Genomic DNA, 25,893 nt, shown 5'->3' with positions numbered 1-25,893 from the left:
TGAAATCAGAGATGATATACAAATTTAATGATTACCACATCTAAGCTTTAAATAAATTTAAAATAGTAATAGTAGTAGAAGGTATCTTCGGGGGGGGGGGGGGGGGGGGGAATCAATGAGAAGCCAAGAAATCTGTGTGCTATTCTTCATGCCCTTAATAATCTCTCTAGAGATACATACACACACAAAAATTAATGCTTTCAAACTGACAACTGTGGTTAAAAATAACAAAATAAAGCCCTTTTAATCAAAAAGCACTGCCAAAATGCGCATCAGTTGAAACCTGCCACTGATATCAAGGCATGACCAATCTGATGGTAAAGAATACAATTTAATGTGCAGTGTTCCTAGGCTTATCAAGTCTTTCCTAATCAGTCACCTTTGCCAAAGCTCAAAGCAGTGCTGGTAAGCTTTTCTTGGTGTTCTTTGGCTGAAGACTGAGTTACTATGATATATGTCTACAGAATAAAAAGAAAAAACAGTGGAAAATGTGAAGATCACAGGCATGTTCCCAGGGAAAAAAAACGGGATACGATTACAGCAAGTCAGAAGTCAGAAGCAAACTTGATATATGAATACCTTACTAACACTCTATGATGAGAGTAAAGAGAATTGTTCTTCACATTATCTGTTCCAATTTGTACCCATTTCAATATCAACCCAAAAAAGAGCAAAGAGAGCGGAGACAAACTATGTATTTTACTGGAAAATAATAAGGCACTATAAAAAGAGTTTTCCTGTTGTTATGGAAACACAGAAAGCAAAGGCTAGGGAAAAGAAAAGTGAATAAAGAAGTAATTTGAACCGCACATATAAACATGCTCTTGCTTCCTGGAAAAGTGTCCTTCTAAAGGATTTTTTTTGCTGCTGCAAAATTAAGCAACTGTAAACTAGAAACTCTTCTACAGATAAAAACATAAGGAATAAAACACAGGGGGAATTTAGCAAATGAGTGTTTTCTCTCTCTCTCTCTCTCTCACACACACACACACACACACACACACACACACTTGCACACACCTTGTTTGCTGAAAATGCAATAATCTCAGATATTTTAAGTCATGAACAAATTGGTGAACAACGGCATGATTTTGCATTTAACTGCAAAAAAATATTTATTTTTTCCTTCCCCACACTTGTATTTGTACTGCGTACATGCTGAGCAGGTAGCCAAACAATTAACTCCATTCTCTGAACATAATATGCATTATGTTCATTGTGCATTATATGAAGCCACTGTGATCATGCAGAATGGAATGTAAAATAATAATAATAAAAGATATTATCTGTTTTTCTATGGTCCTTTTCATATAAAAACTTAAATTAAAAATACTTCCTGTATAGACATACTCCTAAGTAGCACCAGTAAATATAAGTAAATAATTGTTCACAGTAACTAATAGCAGAATTTGACGTTATAAGTCTCTTCCCATTTACAGTTAATGCCTAATGAACTGGTACAAATCAGTCTGGATAATCTACATTCTTGGGGTGTTATGGAACTTGTCAATACAAAAATGAGACATGAGTCCATGATACATCCTTCACTAAAGAGCACAGAACATTGGCACTTTCTCTACAGAAGGACAACAAATGCAAGTACATTTGGCTCTAATTGATAGCACCTTTCCACCATGTTAGAAAGAAAGCTGTTTTTTACTTGAAGGAATGACCATGTACTTATGAAAATTAACAACGAGAGMCCATGGTAGAGGGCTTTTCATCATTCCTAAATATTTGAGAGGTAGATTGTAAGTGACATCTCAAAGGCTTTATCATCTATTTTTGGTCAAATATTCTGACTGCACATATTGAACTATTATTGTTGATGAGTGTGTAGAAAATGAACTGCTTGTCCTATAAGCATTTTCATAAACAAGTTAAACATTCAAAATAGTCTCTCTTCTTCATGCAATAAAGGCAATAGTTCTTAGGCCTCATGTTATGGACCTAATAGCTTCCAAATTCACAGTGGAAAGCAAGCCATTTTTAGTGTAGCCATCTATCATGAGTTCAGTAGCTTTTTAGTCCCTGCAGGGCAAGGTCTCTTCATYCCTACTTCTATCATTTCAAACTGCAGAAGAGAACAAATTACACATCTAAGATCACTTCTATTTTTGTATTCTTCCTTAGACAAGATTTTCTCCTTTCAAATATATTTTTAAATCCTTTTCGTGATTAAGAACTCTAAATTTAGCCATTTGAACTGTGTTGACAATAATGCTATATTTTAAGAAAAACATTAAACTCTTTACACATAAATATGCATAACCAAAATCAAACAAWACTTCATGCAGATGTTACCATTGTTATTATAGAAAGAGACTGAGAACCGCACCGAGCTACTAGCACTGACTGGCTTTCTGGTTCCATGCACTTGCATTCACTTGTTTTAACTTCAGCTACCTGTCAACTGACAAATGTACTTCAAAGAGAAGTAAAACTTGGAAATAAAAACACAGATCTTAACAAGGTCTAAAAGGACTTTCTGGAACAAAATAGGTAAAAGGAAAACTTACGATTTTTCAAAAGGAAGCATTTTACCTAATTTTCTAAGAACATCCACAGAAAAATCACTCTGTACTTTTCAAAACACATCAATGTTATTTATGATCATGGAAGTAAGACAATCATTAAACATAGTGGGCCAAATAGTTAAAAGTATAAATTAAAATTCCTGTTGGATCCTTACTTCATAACTTGCAGTAAAATTCACCCCAAAAAGTCCCTGTGGATGACTGCTGGACAGCTTTGTTCTTAACCAAAAGGAGGATAATCACAAAGAAGAATCATGGAGGAAACCATCACAGAACATGTATTTTATATTAGTAAAGTGTGAGTAGGACTTCAGAATCACTACAATGATATCCACAATTCTCTCTCCCTACTGCACTTTTTTCTAATGCAAAAAAGTCAGTTACAGTCACTGCATAAGACATACAATATACTGATTTATCCCTAATTAAGGATGAACTATGGAAACAACACTTGATTGTTGTTTACCTTTTGATATTTGTTGGCCTCTTTCAAATACAGTGATTTGAAAARGGGGATGAAATCTCACTAATTGCTCTTAGAGCTGTGTGAAGAGTTTAGGCTTTCTGTTTCTGGGCTTTTGTACAGATGAGCTATGTTTCAGAAGTAGTATGTGTTGCTATGGTAATTATTATTTTACTGAATGATAAACATTCAGAACTGATTTCATATTGTCAGACAGCAATTACACAGATTAGACAGTGTAAACTCACAACTCTGAAATATTTCCAAATTTCTTTTAAAATTTAAGGCATGTGAAAAAATTTCTCTGACATTCCTGTAAAATGAAACACTAATTCAAAGGGCAGCTCTAGCAGCACAGGTTTTCTCTTACACTGGTCTGTGGATAGACCACTGAGGAGGTATCTCAGGAGCAGAGACATAGTGAGACAGTTTGGTACTCAAAGGGAAGCACTCAAGCTCCTTATAGCTACAGCCACCTCCTTTTTATCCTTCTCCTGGAGGCTTGAAACCTTTTTCCAGATGACTGTAGCAGCAGTCACAGTAACTAGCAGAGACTGAATGTGTTGGCTTCTACCTTCCATTATTACAGTACTGTTCAGAAGGAAATTTTCTGTCTCTCAGTTGCTATATGAAAGGAAGATTAATCATGTTCTTTGTCCTGCAATTCCTTCTGCCACCACAGAACCTCAAGGGACAGAGCACCACTCTGAAAACACACAAACATCTATATGGAGTCAACTGCAACTTTGCTTCCTAGTCTTGTTACCAAGACGCCTGTGCAACGAACCAGAGCTTAAAATATCAACTCTTATTCACAAACCTGTGATTCATCACTTTTATTCCAGATCCAACATGTATTTCAGACTGTCAGGAGTTTTCAGATTTACCTAGCTATTCCAAGTATCTAAATTCTAAACAAAGTAACACGAACATAAAAGCAGTTGAGGAAGAAAAACAGGGAACAGCATGATTTAATTTTCCTGGCAATTTATAAATACCTCAGAAGAAGTACAGAGAGAATATGATTCTATGATTTCTACAATACAGAAGTGATGTTGAAATTCATTTAACCAAAAACATGATACCATTTGGGATTTTATTTGCTATGCCTTAGCTAGGTAAAGAAAGAAACGATAAGGGAAGAAAAGAAAATCAAGAGAGCCCAGGTTTGTGCCTAGCTTTATTACAGGCTTCCTTTGGTAAATCAATCAATTGCAGAATCTCTTTTTTTGTGTGTGTTAAGAAATAATACAGGAAAAGCTTAATATATATATGAATAGGGATGGTGAGAGAGATTAAATGACAAACCAAAACAGCTTGAAAACACATTGATGAAAAGCACTAGAAAAAATGCACAGAACTATCAGTAAGGAAAGTAGCTGTGTAGCTTCTGAACAAAAGAACACCAAAATTCAGTGGCTGCCACAGTTCTATAAACCCACAGTTGGATATCTGCTATCATGCAGACAAAAATAGAGAACCTGTAAGCTACATAGGAAGAAAAACTAAACCAACACAGAACAGCAAGGAATTCATAAGATTATTTATCCATATATTTTTTGATCATTCTCATTATCAAGTAAATTATTTTCATAGGTTCACATATTACAGTTTGTAGGAACAAGTCGGTCAAGAGAGGAAGAATGAGTCAGCATTAGAAGACTGATGGAAATGTTAATTTTGAAGAAAGAGTTGAAGGGCAAGAGAAAAACAGTGCATCATTCAAGATAAGAGAAAATACTATGGGCACAGAGGGCCTGAAACACGAAGTGCTGCTGAAGAAAACATCAGACCAAGAAGATGGCAAACAAGTCATAAACAGAGAGGGAACTAAAAGACTCGGAGTTAAGGTAAAGCCTTGAAAAATTAAGATAAAAGTACTTTTAATTCCAAAAGGAGATCATAATTTACCCAAAGGAGGTCAGGTCATAGCAACATGACTGGAGCAAATGTATAGTATTTGCTATTCCTGTAAGTGATAAGGAATCAACATAATTTTGTCCTTTCACTAGAAGCATTTCATACTGTTCACAAAGGATTTGGCATTCATTCAGGAAAGTCTTGACTTATGTCTTAGCCCCAGCTCCCAGCCCTGTGAATTGTGGGCCTTTTGTCTAACATTATCGTGCCAGCAAAGCATCTAGTTTTTCACAGTAACAATCACTACCTAAAAATCACTAAAGCAGGAAAGATTTCTTATGCCTGTTGGATCAAGCTGTCATATTTGACAAGTATCTGTCATATGGTCAGAATAACTGGGCTTGTTTTCTTATACATGATCTTCTTTCAAGGAAAATTTACTATATGAGAACTACAAATAACAAAATGATGTGAAATGAACCAGTATTTAGTTACAAGAAAACTTAYAATGTCAATTTATTTATTTTTTTATTATAATAGAGCATTATATATTTTCCATAAAGCTACTGAAACTATCTACTGGGCTTGATGGTCAAGCTAGTTATGGCTAAAACAAAATGGTGATTCTTTCCTACATTTTGGAAAAAATGTTTTTGTTTTTCGAACTAGGTGATATCTACATACCTGAAGTTTTGTTTCCCAGAGAATAACTTGTTTCCTTGCACATATAATTCAAATGACCTGTCCTCCACACTACTCAGATCTATGCTGTCTAGAGCAGACTGTACTATCTCCATCTAGCACATGGTCTGGTTGCTCTCTGATCTTTATGTAAATCTAAGACAATTTTTCAAGACTTCTGTAATTCGAAGTGTAGTAATGAATACCTGGACTGTATCAGAGACTTTAAGAGTTGTATTTTTACAGCGTGACATTGCCAGGCCCATACGTTGCCTAACCTAGGGTTTGAAATGAGAATGTACTAAGATTTCAAAACTAGGTCTGCTGCAATGGTATCAGAGATCTGTCCAGAGCAGATGGAAACAAATCAGGTATAGTCTTGCTTGTATCATCTGAAATGTGTAATTCCTGAAGAGATTTACCATTACAACACAGATCTCATCTTGGTAAGAATTAGGCAGTTTACTCCAAAAGAAAACCCAACAGTCAGTTTACACATACATAATGTGATTAAACAAGGGACCAGGACATGTGAGTGAACTGTGGAGTTAAACCATTTCACAATGGATTAGTAATCCATTGCAGTTGCATGCCAAAGCAGTGAAAAAAGGGAGGGAAATTAGGAAGCACATGAAAGAAAGGCTAAAAAAGTTGGATTGCAGAGAGAACATGGAAATGAAAATAGGCATGTTCACATCAACCAGACTAGCAACTGCCACAAGAGTTTGAGAAGTAAATCTTAATTGTAATTTCTACATCTTGAAAACAGTTACATAGAGGCAGGATTTCGTAATTCTAGTTCAATAAAGCCCATAATGCACAGCATTCCCAGAGGGCCGTAACTTTAAAATTCAATGGTGAATTAATAAGTCATTCTTTAGGACAAGACTAGCTGCTGAAGTGTTATATATGCTGCAGTCATAACAATGTCCCTAACTTTCTCCGTAAGATAATTCTAAACGTATCTTTCAGCCTTTGCCTGGTTAACTTGCAACTATCACATGTGAGACAGAGCTAAATATGCTAAAAGTTATTTTAGGAGTAAACCTGAAAGGAGATTCAGCCTTTTTAAAACTGAATTCTTTTCTACAGTTTAAGACTGTTTCCATGGAGAGACCACAGTACAGAAACATCTTTAGGCCAAGTGCTTTGCTTTAGGCTTATCTGAATGAAAGCACCACTGCAGGAAGAATAATTGAGGCCAGTTGTTTAAAATTCATAGGCATTCTCCTATACTTAACACACAAGCAATATATTTTCACTGTTTTGATTTGTTAAGCATCTGAATGTTATCTCATTATTTCAAAGTTAAGCAGTGCTGTATGTACCTTCTTTTAAATGATACATCTTAATATAATATTTATTTAGGATAGACTAATGTTAGTTGCAAGGATGCCATGGTATTGGTTGATGGTGACAAAGTAGTAAAGAAATTATATGTAGATAAATAAAGAGAATGCACATGGGGAGAAAATACCCATCCTAACTTCAGATACAAAACAATAGGCTCTGAACTGACTGTACCTCTCAGGAGCAACATCTTGTAAGCCATAATAAATAGCTCTATTAAAATGTCAGCTTACTCTTCAGTAAGGCAAAGGAAAGCAAACAGAATGGTAGCAATTATTAGAAACTGAATCTCTGTTATGCTATTTTATAAACCCTGAATATGCATGCAACTTGAATACTGCATCTGATTTGGGTCTTGGTCTCAATTTCCTTCTGCACACCTCTTACCTAATACACATGCATACAAACACTAGAATAAGAAAAGGTACAGAAAAGGGCATGATTTTTCTTTTCTGGAGAATTTTGAAAAAGAATCTATTTGCACCATTGTAAGTTGAAAAAATCTGAATCAACGGTGACCAACTCAGCTAGCTTCTGACTCAAAGGCAAGTGAATCAAGAAGATACTGCATCTTTTTCAAATTGCAGCAATTACCCAAAAATGGATTTCACACATTCCAAAATATATTTATGATGCCTCATTAACTTGGCATGATGAATGAACTCCAGTAATTGACATTTACTTTACTAGATTTAACTTCTATTACCCTTGAGTTGAGCAGGAAAAGAAGAATGCTGTAGGCTTGTAGGACCTATTAGTCCAAGGGCTTTCTTATGGGAGAAGAATTTCAAGAGGTCCTTTCTGCTTTGGGTAGGGAAGAATTATTTACCTGTATCATGACAGCTGAAAGCAATTACCATCTACTAATTCAGCAAAGAGCTGAGATGACATGAATTAGTGTTACTGGTCCAGTGCTTCATATGCAACTGTCACTACCACACAAATCACCATCAAAATTGCTAGCAGCATGCAATTACAGACAAGCAATGATAGGAGGAGTGAGGGTGGAGAACAGAACTCTGAACTAACCCCCTTCCTCCACTAGCATTATTTTCACTGTGAAGATGTCACAAGGAAAAAATGGTCTTGTAATGGGTAGATATTGTTCCAAGCATAAATATAGGACTTCAATTTTAAGAGAAATTGTCTCTCTATTATCCCTAAATTAAAATATATTTACAGAGCATGTGTATGCATGTGTATATATGTTTTATAAAATAGGAAGCAGACAGATGTTCATTTATAGGGAGTTATAACTAAAATAGCCTACTTGCTGATGACACTATTTACCATTAGGTTGCTTTGCTCCATTTGATATTTTCATTGCTGAATGCTGTAACATTGCCTCATCTCCAATATATTTTAATACCATTTTCATAATACCATAAAGAAACTAGCAGATCATAACATTTCAACAGTGTGTATATTAAGATTTTCATCAGGCAAGAATAACCAAACATAAAGCTAGCTTTTTTGTCAGTGATATCTACCTGTAGGTAGGTAGGTAGGTAGGTAGGTAGTTGTAATTCCCAAAGTCTCTGACTTTTTATCTTATCTCCAGTACAATTGGTCTGAAATGATTCATGCTGCAATAAATAAATAAATAAATAAATAAAGTAATCTGGGTTTATATTATGCCATATTAAAACTTTGGATTTTTTTGATTAAACAATTACAATTGCATTGTTTGATATTTCTATCATAGTCCTTATAGACCTTACTTTTTTCTAACAATACATAGTCCAAGATAGCTGGCACTCTATCAATAGTTCCAGACTTGGAAGGATTATAGATGCACTGACAGTTAAATGGAGTTAGAGTCCTCTGCCAAAGACAGATAASTAGCACGTAGTCTTTGATAAGTACTATCAGAGCCACAGTCTGACAGGAATTCTATTACAACGCTACGAGCCTCGTTGCATATACTGCCACTTGCCCACTCAAAGCTGAGCTTCAAAAGCCTTGCCACCAACAAGCRTATTCCATTCCTTTCCTTAATTATACGCATAATACTTTATATTCTAGATCCAAAAGAACTGATCAGGCATGGGGTGGGGGAGAAAAGACAGAATGTTGTTGTAATAGCATAGAGCAATCTAGCTAGAATGCTTAATCTGGTTAGCATTAAGACGAAAATCTGTCTGGTGGCTTTATAACAAAGGAATGAGGTTATGTAGTACAATGCAAATACTTTTTATTTTAAATGCATATGGTCAAGCAGTAATTTCTGTCATATGCTTACAGCTAGTCATTTGAAATAAGTTTCTATAGAAACATTAATTTTGGCTCTGTGTGTGTGTGCGTGTGTGTTAAATTTTCTCTAAATTCATTTAGGAGCATGAGATCTTCAGTCACAATGATTCTCCTGCACAACAGATTTTTACAGCACAACCATGCAGACACAAGCAGAGCATGAGGATACTTTCCAGTATCATTCAGTAAAAGTTGACTGAATTTGCCTGTATGAACACCATGATGCTAGCTTCTGTAAAAATCAGTCATACTTGTACCCACTTAACTGGGTGCTGCCTCATCACACATTCCGTTCTGAAATTCATCTTCAACATCATTTGGTAAAATTACAGAACTCTAGCAGCAAAAAGATTACTGTACATCTAATGAAGAATGTAGATCAAACATCTCAACAGCTTCATTTAGAGTAAGCGTACAATAATTTCCTAGATTATTACCTGCCAAGCTCAGTGGGTGGTCTCTGAAGGCCTACGCAGTCAGGATTCCCAGGTTCTTAGAATCTTGTCATATCTGTCTGCATCCACCCCCTCAGTGCTTCTAGTTTCCCTTCAAGAAGTAATTCCCTTGCTAAACAGTCACATTAAGATATTGGGATACAGTCCTCCTGCTACATTTCTGAATTTTAGCTTAACCTGATTGTAAAGCTCACTAACAGAACACAAGTAACTGCTACTGCAGTATCTTGAGAATAATTTGCCTTGAGCTAATGAAAGTCAATTGTAATCAATAGGGCTTGAATTAAACATTCATACAAATAGAGAGATAATTGATAGGAAGAATTTATATTCAGTCTGGTTATTTAGAATTAGATATCATCTAGATTTGTTGCTTCATGTTAGATGTTTCTCACAAAAACGGTCAGCTCTGTGTGTTGTCACATGAATAAATTTGGCAAAGTTTAAGAGCACAGCCAGACCTGGCAAAAACATGGTATAGGGTTAGTCACAGGTACTCAAATCAGCGCTTGACTGAATGTGCTATGTATTATCACTATGTAACTATATATATACACACTGTGTGTATACATAGAGATATATAAATACAAACACCCACATAAAAACATATATATATATATATATTTTTTAATCTAAATAGGCATTCACTAAGGTGCATCATACACCTTCTTGAAGAGAAGTCTACTTCCTGAATATCTTAAGGCTTAACTCCATTCACTTGCAGTGAAGACTGAGAAAATATCTCTGACTCTTTACTCTCTATTTGATACTCCAGTGATACAAATCACCTGAAAGCATGTAAGTTTTATTTATGTTCATATGACACTCTCTGAAACATGGCCTAGAGGAAGATTTTATTCTTACAGAATTTTCCGCCTTGCATAATTCTGAACATAATAAATTAGCACAAGAATTTATATATACATATATATATACACACACACACACACACACACACACGTAGACCTATAGACACACACATACACCAAAGTATCAATTTACTGATTCTAAACTTTCATCCGCTTAAAAGTATTTGTTATTTAAACCAAGTAAAGAAACTAATTTTAATCTTGTGAGCATGAGCAAGCTTGTTTACTTTCTTGGATTTAGGTAAAGTCTGGTTTAGGCATAAATTGGCTTGTGTACTTGCGTGTCTTATGTCTTTTTATTGGACTACTAAAWACCATGGCTTGGCCAGTAGTTTGCAGAGGTAAAATAATCTGAAATGAATTTCCAAGCATGGTATCAGGCATAACACTTCAAATTTGCTTTGCCAATGGTGGTATTTTTCTGAAACTCTCCAGGTTTGCTGTTCCTCCACAGTGTTAAAGAGTAGCAGTTCTAGGCTCATCACTAAAATTTCTTTATCACATCACTTAACCTTGCACTGAGACTAGCTGCTTGTATTTTCTACTCCTACCAGCAGTAGTATTCTCCAGTGTTTTGGGSGATGGTACTGTAACTGTTTTATAACTATGCATGGAAAACAATAATAAAAGTTACAATAAACAGCCATATATCGAACTACCACTGCTGTTTTAAAAAAATATTGTTTTATGTGGGTTTTTTTGTTGTTCTCTGATTAAAATTACAATTAATTAATAATTAACTTTTCCACACAAATACATAGAGGGGCGTCATCATCATCCTCATACAATCAATGGCATTCACACAACAGACATGTGAAAATCAAGTTCTCTGTTTGGATTAAGGAGAAAGGAAAGAACACACGAATCTGTGGAGCAAAAGAAGATTTGCAAAAAGCTTTCTTTTACATGCTATCCAAGCACACAGACTGGAACATGGAATTTGGGTAGTTACAGATACATTTAATAAATCAACAAGTTCTTTATTTTAATATTAATATTTTAATATCACTCCACATTTAAATTTAGTAAAGTAACTAGAGTACTAGATTTTATCCAGTTAAACAAATTCAGTGAAATGTAGCTAGAGTACCAAATCTCTCACATAGGAGAAAGATGATGATAAATCTACTAATTATTGATTTCCTCCAAATTTATACATTTTGTGGTCTGGAATTAGTAGATTACTCAGTCTTTGACCTTCAAAACTAAATATCGCATCCGCCTCCCAATCTCTAACAAGCAGCAGTCAAAGTTCATTAACATTAGTTTCTTGGGCAACTGGCTACATCACTGTCCTTCTGCCTTTTATGAGACTTCTTAGACAGAATAATAAATTCTTGTTTCCCATTTATAGATCAGTAAAATAACATAAGGAAGAACTGATAGAGAATGATAGATYTATCCTTTCAAAGAGCCCCTAGAAGTATAAAAGCATTTATACCTGCTTGGAGTACAGAAAAAGTAGTTGAACAGAAGCATTTGAAGCATCTATCTATCTTGCRAGAGATTCTTTGTCATGGAAGAAACATTCAACACAGATTAAAAAAAATACAATTCTGTAATACCATAGTAATAATGCTAATACTACAGCTACTTCTGGCAATTATATTATTGAATAAATAGCAGAATAAAGTTCACAAAACATTGCATTGAAAAACTAAGAAGAGGAGAAAGTRTTTCACTTTGGAAAGGGAGAAGAAGCACCAGTCTTTAGTTTCATTGATTTTAGCTGTCTAGAATTTAAATAGAGCTGATTAGGTTATTAGATTCAATCAGTATTTTACTTAGATGTTTAACCACAGTCCATTAAGTATGAAGTTAGCAGGTAACTGACTAAAGAATTAAGCATGCTAGTAACTTCTTTTCACCACATTTTAGCTGACCTGATGTTTCAGATGATCTAATCATTCTCAGGTTTTTTTATTTATTTTCATTTGACACAATGCATGTCTATTTATTTTTTTCACTCTGTCTCCTTATTCTGAAAGTATTAATCAGTGACCTCTATGTTTATCTGGAAAACAGTCCACTTAGATTTCCTCCACTTTACATTCTATCAACTCAAAAATCTGTTTATCAGGGTCTGAGACATAAGAAGTACTTTACTTAGGCATGGATAAACTCCTGAAACAGAGGATGAACTGATTTCAATGTAAATGCTTAAAGGACAGAATTTGGATATCATAGATGGAGAAACATCTCCCCAGAGCAGCCTAGAAGACCCCATCTGTTTACTCATAAAAAAAATCTGAAGGACAAATGATTAAGTATTTATAGTGTAACTACCAGTGCTGAAATGCAGACAATCTCTTTCTCAGCTAGATATTTAATCTTTCAAAAGACATCATACYGCAAGTTTTTGTTATGTTATGTTTATCTGAAATAAGTCCAGGTTTCACTTCACAGTCTCTGTAATGTCCTAGAAGATACAGCAACACAGACAGACTGTGTCACTAATTGCAGATCATCTCCCCTAACTTTTTCTTGAGAGGGAAAAAGAAAAAAAAAAAAAAAAAAAAAAAAAGAGTATGTACAGATGCCAATGTTCTCGCCCAAAGGAAGCACTGGAAATTTTGATTTTAAATGGCACAATTTCATCCCTTGATGCCAACTTGCATGATTTTGTAGGAAGTTTCATAGTATTTGATGTTCTGCTTCAAGGTCCCACTGGTAATAATCAATTACTTTAAATTTTCAGATTATTCTTTTTGAAGGAAGCTTCCAGACTTCTTGCTTACAAAGTAAAAATTTTTAAATGGCACAAAAAGCACAAGTCAAACAAAACAACTAATTCTGGATTTTTATTTGTAGCAGTAGTACAATATAATTGCCTTTGTATTTCATAACTTAGGTGTTTCTTCCTCAAATGCAAAAATAAGCAACATAAAATTGATTTGGTATTTTACATCTTTATGCTATTGAAAAGGAATCTACCAAATTATGAGTCATCCAAATGAGAAAATTTCTGTTTCTGTAAAGATTACATATTCCCATAGTACAGTTAAAATTTGCATTTTATTCCTGCAAATTACTTTTCTTATAGAAGTCCTTTGTGAAAATCATCTATTACAGGGGAGAAATTACTTCACTATTCCTAAATTCTTAACCAATTTTTCAGTCACTAGCCAAAACGTTCATTATGTTAAACTCTACCACTCAGCTTTTCACTGTTTGGAGATTACCAGTCACAGCTTGCTATTCAAAATCATCCCAGTTTCTGTCTTGTCCGGAATCAAGTTTTACCACTTTCCTCTATTTCTTCAGTACTTGGTAACTTCACTTACATAAGGCAGTAATGGACTTTGTATCTATTTTATGAATGAAGACCAGAGTCTAACTCATAACCTGCAGATGCATGATGTTCTTATTTAGAGGACAACAAAACTTCTTGACTGGGGGAAGGAGAAGACAGAAAATGAGGAAAGCTGAAGAAGGGAAATGGATGTTGAGACGTGGAAAGGAATTTGGGGCTTAATATTTATTCTTAAATTAAGACAGCCTTGCTTTTCATTTAATTATACATTTCTTCTGAACTCCTGCTCTGTTTTTCCTATGAATAAGGAAGGATAAATATGTAAGAAAAGTAAAACAAATTTTTCTCCAAAAGGAGCAAAAAAATAGATTAATTAATACACTTCTGAAATAGAAGAGTTTATGGAACTACAAAATGTGCGAATTTTAAAGTACGAATTTTTTGAGGGCCAGATCCTATGTCTTTTCATTTAACCTAACTTCATTTGGCTAAACTTAGAAGCTCTCAGTGTGCAGAGAATGCTGAATTAAGCTGCCTATTCATTGCCTATATTGGCTTTTTTTTCCCTCATTTTTGGATGGCTTATACTTTGTTAAATGCATTTTCAATAGTATAAAGATGTAAAATGCCAAGTGATGTAAAATGCCAAGTCAATTTTATAATTAATTGGTTTTTTTGTGCACATCCGTGAGGAAAATTCAGCTGTGAAATGCAAAGATAATTACATCATGCTGTTGCTACAATTAAACTTCCAGGTTTGTTGTTGCCACTTGCATTAACTGCAGGGGTAGCTATTTTAAACACCTCATTGTAATAATTTTCATTACAATGTCACTTGCAAGTGTAAGTGAGACTAGCAACTTGTACTCCTTACTGCTTCAATGGACAGCATTGTTTTGTCATCGAAAATTAATAACCATAAAACAAAATACAAATTCCTGTTACACATATTCCAGGAGTCTAGAAAAACATTTTAACTAGATGAAATTCTATGGTATTGCTTCTAATAAAAATGTCATTCATTTGTGTTCACTTTTCTTGATTATCTTCACAAGAAGAATCCTACAACAATCTTTCATCGTAGCAAATTCTCTGAATCCTTATTTCTACAAGTATTAATAAACTTTTCAGATTCCTATCTTTCCAAAAATCCACAACATCACATTATAAAATACACTAGGGGACAACAAGAGTGACTTGTGGTCACTCACACTTTCACAACCGAGTGAAAGATTAAAAAAAAAAAAATCATTGAAAAATGCCTGCAAGTAGTAACAGGGTATTAATAGCAAACATACAGGAAAACCAGAAGGTAAGAAAGTACCAGATCATTCAAAACCTAAAAGTTTCAAAGTGATAGCAAAGCCTTAATATCTTACAACAAATGAAAGCAAATATAAATACTCCAGTGCATAACAAGTTATTGAAATCGGACACAACAAAACAGGGTTAAAAAGAAATTCCATGAGTTTGTCCACTGTGTATGACCAGTTCACAGACTGACAAACATTCTCCAAGAGATGAATGGAGCAAACATGGGTGGCCATTTCAGGTAGTGATATTATTTCATTCTTTCTTCCTCTTTCTGCTTTATTATTATATACCACCTGATCGGCTCTTTTTCATATTTTTACAAATATAAAGCAGACTTCCTCAAAATGCTTTCCTTTTTCTTTCTGCACTTCCTCAACAGGTGTTTTTAATCTATTTCAGGTGGTAATTTTTGCACAATTAAAAACAGAAAATAACCCTCCCCCACAAAACTACTTCAATTTAATATTTTGTTCCATTTCGTAATAAAAACAATGAGACTGTGAGACTACATTTCCCTCCCTTCTTATTCTGAATTTTTGTTTGGCTAGGTTGTTTGAGTACATAAAGAAACTGGTCAAATGTTGGTGTTTAAGACAACTTAAATAAAAGACAAGTGAAAGTAAAATATATATACTCACACACACAAACCTATCTTATTACAATATTTCTTGAGCTGTGACAACCTTTATCTTTATTTAGTTCTGTCAAGCAATAATATTACTTCATCAGTTTTCAGAGGATAATAAATTAATCTGAAGAGTTTTCAATGTACTAATGCAAAACTCAGTTTGAAGTATATATTTTATATTTTTAATAAATGCTTTTTAATATAAACCTACACTAATGAAAATACAAAAACACGCACAAACAAATATAATCAAAATCTTTAAATTGCAYTGCCTTCTGTATTAATTTTTCAGTTGAAAATTTAGGATGCAAATTTACTTAGGATCAACATAAGAGGTGTTTTTTAAGTTTAAAATGCCTATTCTTGTTCCTTTTGTTGACAYACTTCATCTTGCCCAAGACATAGGGAGAGTTTGGAAGATTGAGGGGAGGAAGGGGGCACATATTTTAGGGTATTTGGTAGTTTTGTAGAATATATTTTCTTGAATCCCCGCAACTAGATTTACAACTGTTGTTTACTTCATGTTTTTAAAAAAGGATTRTATTGCATGTTATAAATATCATCACTTATAAAGACAAAGTGGATGTGAATTGCACCAACTCTGTTTTGTGAGGTGCTAACATCAAAAGTATCTAACATCCAAAAATGTTATTCTAAAATTAGTGTACAATGTAATTAGCAAGATTTTAAATATTCTATATGATCATTTGGGTCATTCATAATCAGTCAAAACGAAAAAGGTTAACACCAATGAGGAAAATTTAAACCACTTAAAATTCATTCTCAAATGAACAATGCACTGGGGAAGAGGATCAGATTACTTAAAATAGGCTAAGTTCTCCTCTCCAACCAAAAATTCCAAAGTACATATCCAGAGCCAGAATCTCTTGTAAATTGTGTATTCTTTTCTCTACTCTTTTCAATGGGAATTGCAGCAGTGCTATGTATYGATAAGTCTAACCCTCTGTTTAAATGGAAGAGGATTCTTTTCATGGACTTTATATGCTTCCTACCATTGAGGTAAGAGGTTAAAGGCAAGAGAACAGAGCTCACTATTTTAAGTATTTTGTCAGGGGAGTGTAGAAGGCTGTTCCTTCTCTCTTGTGACCTATAAGATGTATAGGTCTCACTTTTTCTCAGCTTTTCTAAGGCTTCAGTATACCTCAGGACTTTGGGGGCACATTAAAACTACCATTAGTTAGTATTGCTTGCCATTTGAAGAATCACACGCACAAGCAACTTTTTGTCATTGCTTCTATTTGTCAAAATTTTAAAACAGATGTTCTGTAAAAATGATCTTTATCACATTAACTACTGTAATAAATACTYATTGGAAGTTAACATGAACTAACCTTACTAATGCAGCTCAGCATTTATATCAGTGCTCATTTCTTTTAGGGGGATCTTCACTAAAAATTCACATTTGAATGTTGAGGATAGGGCCAATCCACTTTCTTTTAAAATCTGTTTTAACAAACATTTTGGGGGTTTCAGCAAGAAGAGGATTTAAATTCATCTGATAATAGATACATCTTTTATTCTCTATGGAATAGATTGCCGTGAAAAAGCAGAACTAAGAACAACTTAGAGCACCAGGGTTCTAAAAGCACAAAGCATGCTCATTCACTGAACAACAGTGTGTTTCTGATAATCTCTAGAAATATAGAGCTTCTGACTTCTCATTGCCTAACACATAAGATTTTCTGCAGTTTTCAAGAAGAAAGCGGTAGTAAGAGCTGATAGAGTAAACACTTTGAGATAAGAGCCTTCATATATGAATACCTGCATTCAATCAGATTCATACCTCAACCATAATGATTAGATCTTTTAAACACAATGACACTACTTATAATAAAAGTTGATAAAGGCTTTTGTTTAAAAATATTTAACACACTAATCATACACACTTACCTACATATATAAYGCAAGATATAAACTCCTACTTTTTAATGTAGATAGGAATTCAAGATATTATGCCATTATCTTCAACTGAGCCCATAGATTTCAATAGGAACTGAACAAGGTTTCCCTGATTATTGCAAACTAATACACAAAATATTTTCTTTTAAAAAAGTAATTAGTATTACGAGTCTTATCACCATTATCATCTAATTAAACATCTGGTAAGAACTGCAGCTCTTCGATATCAAACAATGGTTAATGTAGCAAAAGCTCATTGCATGCAAAGCTGGTACATTTGAAAAAAAATAATTTTAGTTACCTAGCATTTTCTCTGTCGCAAACTAGAAAAGGAAAAAATGTAATTATTTGTTAGATTCTATTTATGTTAGATAGCTATTTGGTAGTTTCTAAAATAGAGGGTGGAGGCTTTTTTGCCATCTACAATTTCAAGTTAAGATTGAAAGGAAAATAATCATTCCAGAAGCTAATTAATGTAATGTATAGAGTACATTGTTCATAACACTAATGAATAATAGCTTACCACACTCATTTCAAAACTTTGAACTTCAACAAGAAGGTCATAGCCTGAGGTGAAAGGAACAGCCCTAGAGACAGTGCCAAGGAGTTAAAATGCCAAGCCCTGTGTTTATAGGCTGCTTCTATTTTTAGTCATGATGGAAGTACAGAGCTTATAAAAAAAATAACTTTTACAAATGCAAGAAGGTAGTCAAATTCTGTATTGTAAATTTATACTAAAAGAAACTAACCTTGCGAAAAATATGAAATACAACTTAACAGACTTTACTGGATCATAAAAGGCCAGAAAAAATATCTTCAAAATAATATTATCTAAGAAAGTGAGTTTTAAGCAGCTGCCCATAATTTTATCCAATTCATAGAACACTTTTTATTATGATTACAGCTACAAAAAAATGCAAGTGTTTTCCAGTTCGTTATGGCTCTCTGAAATCAAGTACACTTTTACCATGATCAGAATTTAGCAGTCAACTTCTYAATCCTACTCTACCACAAGAAATAAACTTTTCCACTGATTGCATGCAGGGATCAGAACTGATGAGAAGTAGCAGAGCTTAAAACATTGGTTCAGTTACTCAATCACTAGTTGCCTTCAGCTGTTTTCCATCCAATATAAACATAAACTGAAGTAATCCTGCAATCTAGCTCACTCATTTAACTTCAGTATTAATTATTGAAGTACCCAAGGGCAACTATTTCCCTTGCAGTTCTAGTTTATGACTGATGATTACTTCTTTATGAAATGCCTTTTTAGAAGTGGGTGATGTTTCTTCTTCCTAATAAAGTACAAGTGTAGCGGAAATGTTTCTGGAAAACAAGCCTACAATCTGCATTCATTTTGTATAATTGCTAAGTGTTATAATCAAAAAAAAATAAATATTTATTTAGTGGTTGATTTCAGCTAAACCAGAAATAGGGTACAATGTTATGTAAAAATGACCATTTATAGTTCAGTAGCATATCATAGGTTATAACATGTCATGGACACATATTGTCCAAGACACATGTATTTTTATATCCATCTGCATTACATAATCATGATTGCATTGCATAAGACAGACTTAGAGTGTGGTTCAAAGAACATCTGATGTTTTAAAGTCCTAATTCCATTTCATCTCATTTTTCACATATCTTCCCTAGACAGTGAAAWTTCTTCACAAGAGAAGACCAGCATGCAGACAAAATAAATAGAAGATACAGAACAGCCAATGATCATTTCATAGTGACRTTAAATATAGGAATAAATTGCATTCTCCTCATCTGTTTACATGCCCAGTAATCATGTAAGAAATAAAATAATACTCCAGTGATAGAACTGTCAGTCAGGACAATAAAACATCTATTAATACAGTGCAAAGCAAATGTCTTTAAATCTTCTATGAAAAGCACCACAAATAAGTAGAATATATATTTGAAATTTGTTTTTGACAACACAGAGAAACATTCCAAATGTGTTTGTGTGAAAAAGTGCAGTGTATCAAAGTGTAACTCCAGGCACAGTTTGCATAGGAAGAATATAACTAGAATGCAGTTATCTGGGCTTTGACATGGACAAAAGGCTAAACTTTCAAAACTTATTAAGCAATCTCTGTAGAGGAATGAAATCTAATGTGGCCTCATCACATCCAAAAGATAGTCAAGAGTCTGTATAGCTGGTAAGATATTGGTTGGTGAAAGGTTTTGAGGTGTTTTATAAGTGAGAAGTAACAAATTACACATCAAATTGATTATACACAATCATGTATAGATTGCCTCTTGATAATCCAAACTACTTTCAACAATGGGTCATAAGGTCCAAAAAACAAACAAACAAACAAACAAAAAGGCAGAAGAAGGCAGGTCTAATCAATCAATACCCATGTGTGCAAAGGCCAACAACTTCACTAGGAGTAATAGGATCTATGCAAATTACTCTTGGACAAGAAAAAAATCTATGTGGAAAAGCATCTAATTAACTTATTTCTCTTTGCTGCACCAATAGAAAATTTCACTGAGAAGCTTGTATTTCCATAAGGTGTTTACTGAGGTTTTTTTAAAGCAACACAAAGTGACTTTTAAGTATAGTTACCATGGCACCTCAAAAACTCATGTTAATCATAAATTGGTATTAAGTTTGAAATGTCACTACTATAATAACCATTACAAAATGTAAATCTAGAATTTCAATAGCTCATTTTAGACAATAATCCTTTTTTAAAGGAGTATCAAAATATCTGATTTGATTCAATATTTTTAAATGAGYGGGAGCATGAACTGAAGATGTCTTGAAAGCAACTTAAAGAATCTGTTTAAACCAGTAGTCAGGTTTTGAAAATGATCATCACCAAATGCCAGTATTTGTAGATTATAATGATTTCTAGTCTAATGATTTCTAGTCTAAAGTTTATGAAACACGCCCATCTCTGAATACTACACTACCACCATGCAATTTATGAGCCTAATGCCATARTAGATAATAGTAGCTTATTTAAAAGAGTAAGAAAGTATTAATAACAATACAAAAGATCTCTTTATTTTCTCCATATTATTTTGGAATTTCTCCACAAAATCTCCCTGAGCCACAAAAGCATCGGGGTTCTAGGACCAAAATCCCTTGAATCTGAGGATAATAGGAACAGCCAATCACTTACACATAATTCTACACCTTACCACACACATCTAGCACACGCCTTGCAGCCACCAGCTCAAAAACTACCCTCAGAAAAAGATTCTTGATCTTGGAGGGGGGTCTAAGGAAATAGCTATGCTAAAAGTGTAGAACCTAATGATCAACAGAGCTGGGGACATGGGAGGAGGGAATCTAATAGTCTCTCTCAAAATCCTTAACCACACAAAAGAAGATGAAACAAGTACCAGCTTAAAAAAGATGGGTTTTCTTTTCTTTTTTTTTTCTGACAGCCATTGTGCTAAATAGAGAAGACAAACAGCATTGTTATATTTCCTACAGAGGTTTTCAGATTGCAATCAACAGACTAGATTATAATACGCATTAAAAAAAAAGTAAAACATCACATCCTATTTTATAATGGTAGAAAGCCAACATGATTTAGAGCATGAACTTTACTTTACAGACAGTGACGACAATGCTAGCTTTCATACAACAATGATTAAGAAGGAAGGTTGAAAAAAAATGTACATCTGCTTTTTAAAAGGAGAAGCTAGTGTCTTCAGTCATAAGTGATGGAGACAGCAGGCAAAACATGCATTTTCAAGTGAAGAGCTTACTTAAAAAAAAAAAAAAAAAAGACTAATGCTGACGTAAGATTACCACAAAAAGTTTTTCCATTTTAAATTAAAACTGAAAGTTGAGAGAGGAAGAAAGAAAAAAAGTTACTTTAAATTTACCACCTGCATTTTACATGAGTTCAGTATTAAAAGGCTGAGTCTATATTACAGTCTTGCTATGGAAAAAAAAGAAAAAAGAAAAAAAAAGAARGTGAGGAATACTCAAACCTAAATAAGAATACCTTAAAAAAAAAARRAARRAAAAAAAAGTGATATTTTAAAAATTAAGTCTTGCATTTCTTCAATCCTAAACTTGGTGTCTACCATTATACTGGAGCGTTGCATAGTGTTTTGCAAAGAAATCTAAATGAGCCATGCTTATGAATTTTTTCTTTTCATACTCTGAGTTAGAGAAAGATTTCTGAAATCCTCAAAATTTGGTCATCAGCACCTTAGTTAAGGTTTGAAGGGGGCATAATATTTAGATATTTTTAATACAATCTTAGACAARTCTTGTGACTGAAAGGTCTACTTTAAGTTCACTATAAATTTTTGAATAAATATTTAAAAGCAAAATTTGTATCACCAAAAGCACTGAAAGTAAACCTAAATCTACAAGTGACACTGACTATATTTTTTTCCATTAAAGTTTGAGATGGAGGCAAAAAAACAAGACACATGCAGAACAATATCCAAYTGGATTTTTCTTTATTATTTCTGTACTGGAAAAAAAAGTATGACAGCAAGATAAATTTGTTCCTCCCAGGGACCCGTCTTCTAAGGATTTGCTATTTAACTTTTCTGTGAAGGCACATCTCAYACACCTCTTAGCAGCCCTGTATCTTAAAATCAAAACTAGGATTTTTCATTGGAGATGAAAATCTCTAATTAGMGTTTAGAGATTTTAATTTTTTTAAAAAAAAGAATATTCTTTAGACGTGCTATCTTTCACCACCAAATTAAAAGTAAAAGCGTGTCAATCACCTCATTGAATATAGGACGATCTGGTGCTCTTTTACTATCCTCCATCTGGCCCTCCTCTCCCTTCACAAACACAACTTTGTTGATTAGTTTTCAAATGTCTTCTCAAGAACCAGCTTTTTAAATACATTAAATTCAATAAAAGTATTAGTAGGAAGAGAAACAGTTTGTTATCTATAAGTTTGTTAAATAAAGTAACTTCTACGACTAAAATAAGCCAGAAGTGAGATCTACTCCTGACTCAGTAGGAGAAAACAATGGGATCTCATATTCATCTGATGCAAGATTAAGTCCTTTATTTAAATTATTTCTATATAGAAACAATTTCAAAGATACAGTTTGAATATTTATTTTGTGATTATCTATCAGCACTGTTCCAATGCAGTTGCTTAGAAGTTATTCTTTTTAGGTTCTTTCAYACCTTCTCACATCTTCTATTGAGCTGTTTCATTCTGTTGTGGCTCATTGAGAAAACATACAGTACACATTTTGTGGCATTTAAACAGATACAAAAAAATCACATTAATCTAACTTTCCAAGCACATGCTGTCTCTAGAAGGAAACTAGAAACTGGAAATCTCAAAGGGGAATATGAGTCTTTTGGAAAATAATAGAAAAGCTTCATAAATAGGAACTCTCTTGATGGTGATGCGTACAATGGCAAAAGACTATTTTTTTTCATGACTGGCAATATGTATTCATTTCTGAGATAGTCTTCCTTCCTTCAAAAAGAACTAAAGCAGTGTGCTTAAAATAGCTGAAAAACAGCTGCTGGATTTTCACAGTAATGAGTTTTATCTGCTCACAACATATACTGCAAACCAGTCATTTGATTAACATAGTTACAGAAAATGTGCCTTCACAATATACCCTTCCTTGCTAACAATATACCAATAAAGAATTCCTCTTCACATGAGTTTTCATATGCACATTTTTTTAAAACACTATCATAACTATTTGGCCCAAGAGTAGCTATACTTACATGCATAAAGTTTCTCATCTCTGGAGTCTCATGGCAAATTGAACCCTTAGCTACAAAGAGAGGGAATCATTCTATTTTCATCAGTTTTATAGTATTATGAGTTTTAAATTTCTTTGGTGACTGGAGTATAAACACTAAAGAAACAATACTTAGACCTGTAGAACACGTTTATACATGTGCCCTTACCTTATAGTYCATCATCTCTCAAGAAAAAGTTATTTCAGTTTAGTTCATGGTACAAAAAGTTACTAAATTTAGCTTGTAAGACGTTAACTGAAAAATGTAATTTTTGAAACATCTAAAAATATTAACTAATGAGATAAATTAATGCCAATGAATCTTCAGTTAGAAGATTAATTTACTACTTGAAAATGCATTTTTAAACATTAACAAAATATTTAGGGCTTTTGGAAAGCAAGAATTTTCTTCCAGTAYGATCTCCTCCTCCCTTAATTTTGAAGTAGATTCTGCCTTTTGYTTCATAATGTAGGGGTCTATCAAAGGAAATCAGAATTCATTTAACGAGAACCTAAGCAAGGAAACACTTCACTCAGTAGCCATCAAAAGATTTATACAAAAGGCTGGGGGAAAGAAAAAAAAACACACAGAAAAGAGCTACCCCTATACACACAAAATCCTCCCAAAATGTCTTTGCGTAATTTAATTTAATCCATGAAGAAGGGCCTCAGATACCGGGAAGTCTAAATCTGCCTGTCCTGGAATATGGGAGCATTGGAGGGGGGGGGGGAAGTAAAATCAAGCTCCAAATCGTTTAATATAGTTTAAAGAATGCTTCGAAATAATCTGTTCTATGTCTAAAACTTTATTGAAACTAATCTGACTTTTGCTTTTACAAGTGCGTTAAAAACAGACAAAAAATCCGAATATGTGTAAAGGACTTGTCACTATGCTCCCTATCACATTCTTTGAATTTGCTGTTATGCTCAGGAGAAAGACTTTCTAAACGTGGCAGGGTGAGCATGTGTGAATGGGAGAGCTTTGTCCTTACAGCTATCATTGTGTTGCCCTGTCATCCACAAACGCAGAGGGTAGATTAGAATTGAATAGAAACAGATCGTGCAGTTGTAAAACCTGATTCTTTTATTTATTTATTTTTGCGGCTGAGTAACACCTCTCCTTACAATTATCAGTTCAACGGCAGAAAGCTCCCCGGTGTGCCATGCATATTTTCACAGGTTCATTTGTCTCCTCCTGTGGCATCAGTTTTAAAAGGTTCCTAAAGAAACGCCACTAACAACCATGTCTATTTCAAGCCTTCAAAGCCAAAGCTGAGCGCAGTATAAAACACTGGTAACTGATCTTTAGGTTTCAGTCCACAGACTTTTCACACTGCGAATAGATCCCATCTGTTTCCTCTTTATGCACCAGCCTTTTAGAAAGCACAGGTCTGGAAACTGCCTCTGTACAGAACACACCAGAGCTGGCTTCCCCCGGCTGACAGCAGGAACAGCCCCGCGATCATGGAGAGCTTTCTCCTAAGGCTTCCTACTCCTCTTCCCTCCTGATCAGTAAACGCACAGTGCAGTTTTCTTGATTTTTTTTTTTCCTGGGGAGGGGGGGATTCTCTTTCCTTTCYTCTCGTTCTCCCCCTCTTTGTTTCTTGGCAGAGGTTTCCCCATTTACAAATCCTCATGCGGGGCACATTTCAATTTCAAGCCTCGATACAATCAACCCCAGCCAAGCCTCCCTCCTGTTTTGGCACYAGAGCGTGAGACATCTCCCCCACCACTGTTCCTCCCCGAGCAAGCTGCTCTCCAGATGGATGCTCACAGCTCCCCTCTGCCCATTCGCTTCCCCTCTTCGCTCCCCGTCCCGGGGGGGGGGGGGGGGGCAGGCGGGCGCAGCGGGAGGGGGAAACAGGACACGGAGAAAAGATCCTGAGCCGCTCAGCACCACTAAAGTCTTCAGCTCCTTGTCTCGGAGACCTTTCCCTCCCCAGGCCCCCTGCCCTCGCCTCAGCCCCACACCTTGCCCTCGACCTCCCGCCTTCGTGGTGGTGGGGGGGGTCCTTCCTCAGCCCCACGCCCTACCAAGGAGGGGTCCCCTCAGCCCCATGCCCTGCCCTCGACCCCCTGCAAGGGGCGGGGGTCCCCCTCAGCCCCGTGCCCTGCCCTCCACCTCCTCTCCGCCCGGCACTCACTACTTGTAGAGCTGCTGCAGGCAGAGGTCCAGGCACTCGCCCTCCACCTCCTCCTCCGTGATGTACTCCGAGAGCGGCCGGGGCAGCGGCGGCAGCGGTGGGGGCGGCGGCGGCGGGGTGGGCGGCCGAGGGTCCCCGGCGTCGCCCTCCTCCGCCTCCCCGGCCGTTCCCGCTTCTCCTTCTGCCCCGGGGTCCTCGGCAGCGGGGGCCGCGGCGTCGGCAGCGGCGGGCGGGGGAGCCGGCGCCGGCTCTACCCCGAAGGGCCCGCGGAACTCGCCCAAGAAAAGCTCGAGGAAGCGGCGGTAGCTCTTCTCCTCCGCGCTGCCGCCGCCGCTGTTACTGCCCGAGCCGCCAGCGGCCATTGCTTCGCATTCCCGGCCGCCCGCCGGCGGATCAGCACTGCGCCCGCAGAGAGCTCCCGCCCGCCGCCGGGTAGCCGCCT

The 25,893-nt window shown here is 35.4% G+C and overlaps 1 protein-coding gene across 1 annotated transcript in view; it reads right to left on the bottom strand.

Annotated features, from left to right (window-relative positions):
- PPM1E (protein phosphatase, Mg2+/Mn2+ dependent 1E) overlaps nucleotides 1-25,887 on the bottom strand; it is a 67,390-nt gene extending 41,503 nt beyond the window's left edge. Inside the window, exon 1 of the mRNA XM_085301334.1 lies at nucleotides 25,452-25,887. Within this exon, the coding sequence (XP_085157460.1) occupies nucleotides 25,452-25,813 (362 nt within the window). The 5' untranslated portion in view covers nucleotides 25,814-25,887. The remainder of the gene's footprint in view (nucleotides 1-25,451) is intronic.
- Between the last annotated feature and the right edge of the window lie 6 nt (nucleotides 25,888-25,893).

Source organism: Rhea americana, unplaced genomic scaffold (assembly GCF_003343005.1).
Source record: "Rhea americana isolate MKP2758 unplaced genomic scaffold, rheAme1 scaffold_175, whole genome shotgun sequence".
NCBI lineage: Eukaryota > Metazoa > Chordata > Aves > Rheiformes > Rheidae > Rhea > Rhea americana.
Note: the sequence above shows the minus strand (reverse complement) of the source record. Positions and strands in the feature narration are given on the sequence as shown.